This window comes from Phoxinus phoxinus (assembly GCF_949152265.1).
Source record: "Phoxinus phoxinus genome assembly, chromosome: 11".
NCBI lineage: Eukaryota > Metazoa > Chordata > Actinopteri > Cypriniformes > Leuciscidae > Phoxinus > Phoxinus phoxinus.
In genome coordinates this window covers 12,681,855-12,689,781 of record NC_136886.1, presented here as the reverse complement: position 1 = coordinate 12,689,781, position 7,927 = coordinate 12,681,855, and the positions used below count along the sequence as shown (strand labels likewise).

At 35.1% G+C, this 7,927-nt stretch overlaps 1 protein-coding gene across 2 annotated transcripts; it reads left to right on the top strand.

The window, feature by feature from the left end:
* The first annotated feature begins 1,674 nt into the window (after nt 1-1,674).
* Nucleotides 1,675-5,374, top strand: rhcgl1 (Rh family, C glycoprotein, like 1). Of its 2 annotated transcripts, none has more exons than XM_079628844.1 (11): nt 1,675-1,953; nt 2,064-2,256; nt 2,421-2,571; nt 2,657-2,804; nt 3,406-3,572; nt 3,659-3,796; nt 3,986-4,122; nt 4,267-4,391; nt 4,483-4,556; nt 4,672-4,728; nt 4,861-5,374. In XM_079628844.1, exons 1-11 carry the CDS (start codon nt 1,767-1,769, stop codon nt 4,873-4,875), a joined length of 1,392 nt encoding a protein of 463 aa, XP_079484970.1. In that variant the 5' UTR covers nt 1,675-1,766; the 3' UTR covers nt 4,876-5,374. The 2 variants fall into 2 exon arrangements, with proteins under 2 accessions (XP_079484970.1, XP_079484969.1); XM_079628843.1 differs by having other exon boundaries at nt 4,672-4,748.
* Nucleotides 5,375-7,927: the final 2,553 nt, after the last annotated feature.

The window sequence follows — 7,927 nt, the reverse complement described above, 5'->3', positions numbered from 1 at the left end:
ATCTGTCCACTGTTGTTTTTAGCATTTGATTTAGCATTAATGTATTATAAGCCAATAGCGATTTGCAGGTAAGCGAGGAATATACCTCTAGTTAAACATTAACCTCTATCAATTGTTTTGAACTTGGTAAAATGGTATATAATAACAAATGATGCACTTTCTCGTTACAGAGTATACAACTACAGATTGAATTAGTATCTGAGATTGTTTTGCTTGCACATCTCATCAGATGTTGATGCATGCCTTTATAGCTGATAAAACTTTATATCAGGAATTTAAATGTTTAAGTATGATCTGTGCTCTTTTTGTAAACCTGCAGGGGAAACATTGTTTACAATCAGATAAGTAATTTAGTCAATCTGATAAGAGTTTAAAACCCCTTTATTTAACATTTTTTAATATAAAAATGTAAGCAGTGACACACTATATTGCTACAACCAAAATACAATAAAATAAAACATTAAATGAAATGTATCTGTAGATAAATATATTGATACTAATACTATCTGTTGATCACTCAAAGAAGCCTATTAGATTAGCTTAATCAAAAACCTTGTTCAGTATGAGGTCATGATAAGTTAGAGTAAGTTTAAGTAGAATAAAATATTTTACCTTTAGGTAAAAAAAGAAAAGTCTAGCCACTCAAGGTGAGAAGTGATGGTGATGGCTTGACACGCTAGCATGTTAGTGTGAGAACATTTCAAAGTAAGTGAATATTGCACATACCACAATATAAATGTTGCACATACTGCACATGCTTCATGCAAATGTGAGGGGAACATGTTTGACATTACAGAAGCTTTTTACCTGAGCAGCAGTAACAACAATGTCATGTAACTCACACATCATGCTACATGGAAATAATGAGATTATAACAGTAAGTAAACAGAGCTTTTAGCAAAAACATTTCTTTAGTAAACTGACGATGAGCTGCAAAATTCTGCACAAAATATTAAATGTTTTTAATTATCTGGATAAAGTGTTACTTGACTCATTATTAGTGTAATATATCAGCCTGGTCTCATTGTTTAATATGTAGGTATTAATACGTAATTTTCAAAGACGCAAACATACTTTTTTGTACGTTTAGATATATGCTGAAACGTATAATATGGATGTATCTGCAACATTTAAACAATGCATTATTACGTTTTTAAAGCTACAAAACGACAAATATTTAAGAATCTTTCATATCACAAAAATATCTGTGTAATTTCCCTTTTGCTATTTTATAGATAAGTGTAAGATCCCTTAACCCTACTCCCAAACCTAAACATACCCTACACAGAATCTAAAAAGAATAAACCGTATTGGACAGAGATGTGTAGGAAAATGACAATTTAGGTAACAATATCGCAGGTAATCCTACTCCTACCCCGAAACCTACCCATTTCTTAAAACTGTGTAATCATCTTGATTGTTTGATGAGTGAGTTTTTATTTATATATATATATATATATATATATGTGTTATAATATTTGAAATTGTTTGCAATGTGTTTGCCTATTTTGTATTCAATTCACCTCAAACCATTACTCAAGAACACGGATACCATCTCTTCCTTTTCCTCAACAACTTTTTGTCATAATGTGTGTTTATGTCTTTGCATGTCTTTGTAGGAGTGGCTAGCTGATGATGTCCTGACACACCTCCAGACCTCACTATAAAACCTTTATTACAAAAGGTGAGTCACATGTTCCTTTTGAAAGGAATGTCACTGTGATCTCCAGAACCTCTCTTTGGGAAAAACTTAAGACAGACTTAAAATGACCAAAAACACCAATATTCGAATCAGTCTTCCGGCAGTCTGCTTTGTCTGGCAGATTGCTATGATCATCCTGTTTGGTGTTTTCGTTCGTTATGATGAGGAGTCTGACACCCATTGGATCGAACACAAAAGAAGAAAAAATATTTCCACGAATTTAGAAAATGATTTTTACTATAGATATCCAAGTAAGTAACATCACCAGCATGTTTCACTGCAATGTGTTAAATTTACGGCAATGTATCTGCTCATAGTCATGTACTTATTCACACACTAACTTTGTTTTCTGTTTCCTCAGGTTTTCAGGATGTGCATGTGATGATCTTTGTTGGTTTTGGATTTCTCATGACCTTTCTTAAGCGTTATAGTTTCGGTGGAGTTGGCTTCAATTTTCTCATCGCAGCTTTTGGAATTCAATGGGCTCTGCTGATGCAAGGCTGGTTTCATCACCTTGACAGTGATGACTGGAAAATCAAAATTGGGATTGAGAAGTAATTGATTATTGTAATCTACTTGTTGACATTATTGATACGTTCACCTTCATGTTTAAGCCTCCTAACCCTAGTGTCACATGACTGATTCGATGTGATTCACTGTTCCATTTTAGAAGCAATGCTTAATCTGTAACATAATTTCACTGTCATTTTTCAATCAGCCTCATCAATGCAGATTTCTGTGTAGCTGGCTGTCTCATTGCATATGGCGCCTGTCTTGGAAAGGTCAGTCCAGTGCAGCTGATGGTTCTTACTCTGTTTGGAGTCACCCTGTTTGCAGTTGAGGAATATATCATTTTAGAACTCCTTCATGTAAGTTTTAATCTTCCTATTTTATCCCAACGAATAACATCAGTGCAATGAATGAATCATTTTTGATGGCTTCATTCATGCATAGGCGAAAGATGCTGGTGGTTCCATGGTCATCCACACTTTTGGAGCATATTATGGTTTGACCATATCTCGGATCTTATATCGACCATTGCTATCTCAGAGCAAAAATTATCAAGGATCTGTATACCACTCTGATGTGTTTGCAATGATTGGTGAGTAGTGGATAAAAGTCCTTTCTCAGCTTCCCTTCGTTGTATTAATCAAGCTATAACAAAAGGCACTAGAAGAGCTGCTGATTTTGAAAGATATTTTACATTTAAGTACATATGTATTCAAAATAACCACTTCAGCGAACGGTGCAATTTTCAATTTAATCATATTTTGCCTTTTCAAAGCCTCTTAAAGGGATAGTTCACCCCAAAATTAAAATTTTGTCATCATTTACTCCCCCTCAAGTTGGTCCAAACATTGACTTCCATGGTATTTTTTTCCATACTATGAAAATAAATATTTACCCATATTCAACAGTTTGGTTACCCAATTTTTTTTTAAATATCATCTTTTGTGTTCACCAGAAGAAAGAAATTAGTTTACATATGCAACATTTTAAAAATGATTAAATGTTAGATTGAATCAAATTTCACCCCTTTGGCAATGAGGAAATGTGTTGTGATTTTTGTTGCTATTTTAGTGTTTCGGAAGAATACAACATTTAAAAGGACATATTACCCCAGGGGCATTTGGCTATTGTATCCAATAAGCTATCAAAGCATTAGGAACTGTTCCTAATTTTCTTCCATCTCCCTTTATCAGGCACTCTCTTTCTGTGGATGTTCTGGCCCAGTTTTAATTCTGCTATTGCAGATCATGGAGATGGGCAGCACAGAGCTGTTATAAATACCTACCTAACACTGGCCTCATCAGTACTCACTGCCTTTGCCGTTTCAAGTCTCTCACAAAAACATGGAAAGCTTGACATGGTACACTTCTGGAGACTGTCTATGAGATCTGAGTTCCTTATATCCTTATTTATTTATACATAAAATAACCCTTACATTTTGTTCAGGTACATATTCAGAATGCTACCTTGGCTGGTGGTGTTGCGATGGGAACAGCTGCAGAGTTCATGATTACACCTTACGGCTCTCTGATAGTGGGATTCTGTTCAGGCATTGTTTCCACACTTGGATATCTCTATCTGACTGTGAGTTTTGTAGTGTTTTACAGTACTGAAATTGCTCATATTGAAGTAAAGGAAACATCTAGTATATATTCATTCAAAATGTGGATGGTTTTTATTTAATGCACATCTAAATTTGAAATGTATTTGTAGTCTAAATTATTGACCGTATAAGCAGGTATGCAACCATCTTTAAAATATTTTCCTTATCAGCCTTTTATGGAAAAAACTCTGAAAATACAAGACACTTGTGGTATACATAACCTGCATGGAATGCCTGGAGTTATCGGTGGTATCGTTGGAGCTATTACTGCAGCTTCTGCCAGTGAGTCAGTTTATGGAAAAGAAGGGTAAGTTTGTGTCAGTCAGACAGACAGGCAGAATATTTTAATATAAATAAACTCAGTCACATTTGGCTTCTGTTTGAACTGCAGCAGAAAAGAAAACGAAAGAAAAATATCGCGTGACTCCTTAATACTGTGTTTTCTGTTCAGGTTGATTAACACGTTCGACTTCAAGGATGCCGTTGCTAACAGGACAGTCAGCATTCAGGGTGGTCACCAGGCAGCAGGTCTCTGTGTAGCAATAGCATTTGGTCTTGCAGGTGGAGCTTTGGTTGGTGAGTGCAAATAAAGTTAAACAGTAAACTAAGTGTTTTTAGATAATAATATGCGTTAGAGCTGACATTTTTATTCTGTTTCATTTAACAGGTGGGATACTAAAGCTGCCAATCTGGGGTGACCCAGCAGATGCCAACTGCTTTGATGATGAGGTTTATTGGGAGGTGAGAAAGGTGTTTTTGTTGATTAACTACATGAAAAGTAAAACACTGATTTATTTGATGTTTTCTCTGTAAAAAGAGTTGTTGGAAAAATAGAATTGTTGGTATTTATTATTAGGTTCCTGAGGATGAGGATGAGAATATTCCTGCCTCTAGACACCTGGACATGAACCACGTAAGAAGCATGGAAGATGTGTGAGTGTACATTAGAAATGTACATTAGAAGACTTTAGAAAATTGCTGTTCAAAATGATTTTATGTAAATACCTTTTTTTTGTAATACTGTGGACATCTCTCATGTAAACAGATATCAACGAAGTAATGTGTAGGGGGGGAAACTGCCTAAAAACTCCACTTCCTGAAGAACTTCAACTCTGAATGATGATTGAATAAAAATCATGAAGGATTGTCAGACTGATTACATAAGCTACTGAATGGAGATTTTTAAGTCTGTCATGTGCTTTGGGTTGTACAATGACATAATACCAAAGCATCTTGCCTCTAGCACCCGAATAACCAGTGTTGCCACTGTTGCTTCCACAAAAACAAATCCAAACAGTGGGTTTATTTCCTTTTTGAATTCTTTCCATTCCTACTACACCAATGATGTCTTTGAATGATCGTTGTTTGTAATGTGACTTTCTATACTGGTTCGATTTTAATAGAGCTTTCTTTTTATATTGTTAATAATTATAATATAATTTATCTGTTTGGGGTAAAGAACAAGAACAAGATTGATTGACTGTGTGGCAATTTAACTACCCATGCTATTTAACATTGTGATAAAACCTAACTAAATAAAGTCAGTTATTCTTTATTATATACCGATTTCATAGTTTTTTGAATGCTGAAGGACATTGATGCTATAACGTGATTGACTTTGACAGGTGAATTTGAATACTTGCCTGAGGCTCTATTTGAAGTAACTTGTTGTGAGCAAAAGAAACGTGTTACTGTCTGGAATGTTAAAGGGCACCTATTATGACATTTAAAATGTTCCTAATGTTGTTTAGGGAGTCCCCAACAACAGTTACATGCATGCAATGACAAAAAACACTTTTGTTGACGTATAATATGCATTTATTTTTACCTGATTTGCTCACCGACTCCCAAATGATTCGTTCAACGACTCATTTTCCAAACCCCTCCTTTGCGCTGCGCTAATTTGCGGTGATTGGTCAGATGACCCAGCAGTGTTTACATAGATAATACTTATTGTTTAACACGGAGTACAATGATGCTTTTATCAATTGAATTGTGTTATAATAATTATTATAGTCCACTGCTTTGTAGTTTGTAGTAAAAAACTAAAAATAAGATAAAGAATGTAATGTTATGTTAGCGAGCATAGCCCAGAGTTCATATTGTAAAAGCACAATCAGTCTTTGTTTGCGTTAGCCCGATGCATAAACATAACGTTTTTACAAAAATAAAAAAAATAAAATGTAGTTACGTTACTACGAGGTATTACTCTATTCTTTAAGACAACTCCGAAAACAACGACAAACACTTCACATAGGCTATCTCAATACAATTGTCATTGAAGACCTGGAAGCTAAACGGTGCTTACACAACAAACAACATAATTATTAAGCATGCTACATAAAACATAAAAGCAACAATTATTAACACTTACAGGTTGTGATACGGAGGAGGAAGCTGATGCAAATACACTTGGAATTGAACCTTCCTTCAATATCAGTCGACTCGCGAATCCAAGTTTGAGTGCATTTAAGTTGGTAAAGCAATCGTCTTGAAAATGGCGCGAGCAAAGCACAAGGCTCGGACTATACTTCTGTGGTATAGTTTTATATATGAATTGTAGCCACTTAGTCTTCAAATGCTCCTCCTTGGGCAGATTGTTGGCTTTTGAGTCGCACTTCAGAACACAGCGTCTCGTCGCCCTGATATTTTCCCTGGCCTTGGAGCGCAATAAGTGGGCGTATCGTATTCAAATAACTTGACAAGTTGACGTCATCTAGTCAGAGAAAAAGCTTCGGTCTTCTAACGATTCATAAAAATGACTCCGAGTCGACTCTTACTTTTGAAAGACAATAACTTTATATACGGTGCACTTTCATATTTCAAACTTTGCAGGATGTTTTTGTTCACTTAGATCTATGTTACACACTACATGAAAGGTAAATTTCAAAATTCCATAATAGGTGCCCTTTAAGAGCTACTATATTCATCAAAACTCTTTGGGCAAAAGCCCAATTTAATAAAATAAGTGGTCATTCCCATCAGACAGCATAAGATCTCTCTAGATTATATTTTGGAATCATTCTTTGCAATTCTTGTCACCTAAAATTGTTGGATATGTATTCTCTTTTGTCTTCCCTTCATTCTTTCTCAGCCGCGAAACTTTCTAACAGTATTTGTCACTGTTTATGACATTTCTTTGTTCATGTAAGTTGTCATGGGTAAAGTCATGGTTGGGATTGGAGTTATAGTCCAGGTGTTTTAAGCCAAAATGGGAGTAAACTGTGAACAAATTGCAACAGAATCAAACTCAACTGATTTTGTATCCTCCATATGTCATGAGTAAGGAAAAAAAAGCCCAGAAGAATCCCATTAGGGGAAAGTTCAGAAAAATACCCAAATATAATCCTATTCACACGCCTATTAATTATTTTTCTCACATGAATTATTGTAAAAAATGTAACCTTTAGATATCACCATGAAAATTACTGAGTTGATTACCTATATCAAGACAAACAAAAAATGTATTACAAGTTTTTTTAATTGTTTTTTAACATGGACAAACGGTGCATAATCTAATTACAGATGTGCTAATTTGCATAAATACCACAACAGATCTAAACATTGGGTACAGCGTTTTTAAAACATTCAGAGATTCAGTCAGTCATTAATTCAAGGTCCACTCAACTGTCAATTCTCAACTGTCAACTTTCAGACTCATCCCCCAGAAACAGTCCCACGGACCCAGCCCCAAACCCCATCTCTTGCAATAATAATTCATAAAGGCTGTTTTAAAGTAGTTCTTCCTGGCTTTATGTATTTATGCTCATAGCCTAAATGGGTTCCATTCAGACCTTGACATTTAGTATTTTACTGTTATATGTCAACAAGATTCAACAAGACATTTTCTCCTACTGTACCCAATGTTTAGATCAATTTGTCGATCGATTTTTCCTAAAACACCTGGACTATCAGGGATGCTGTAAAAACAAACACAAATCATACTGTAGCACATGCATAAAACTGAGAAAAGAGAAAGGGCTCTATGGACTAGATCAGGTACTTTTGCTCTAATTTACCTATATTAATTGCCAATAGGAAGCACTTAAAAAGTGGCAACTATGGGAGGAGGCAACAAGTAAGATAGCATCTTTAGCTGGAGACCTTGAGAT

Excerpts from the sequence above, each read along its gene's own strand:
- rhcgl1 (XM_079628843.1), top strand. The coding sequence starts at position 1,767 with ATGACCAAAAACACCAATATTCGAATCAGTCTTCCGGCAGTCTGCTTT. Across the intron at positions 2,257-2,420 it reads ATCAAAATTGGGATTGAGAA|CCTCATCAATGCAGATTTCT; the intron begins GTAATTGATTAT and ends TTTTTCAATCAG. Across the intron at positions 2,572-2,656 it reads TCATTTTAGAACTCCTTCAT|GCGAAAGATGCTGGTGGTTC; the intron begins GTAAGTTTTAAT and ends ATTCATGCATAG.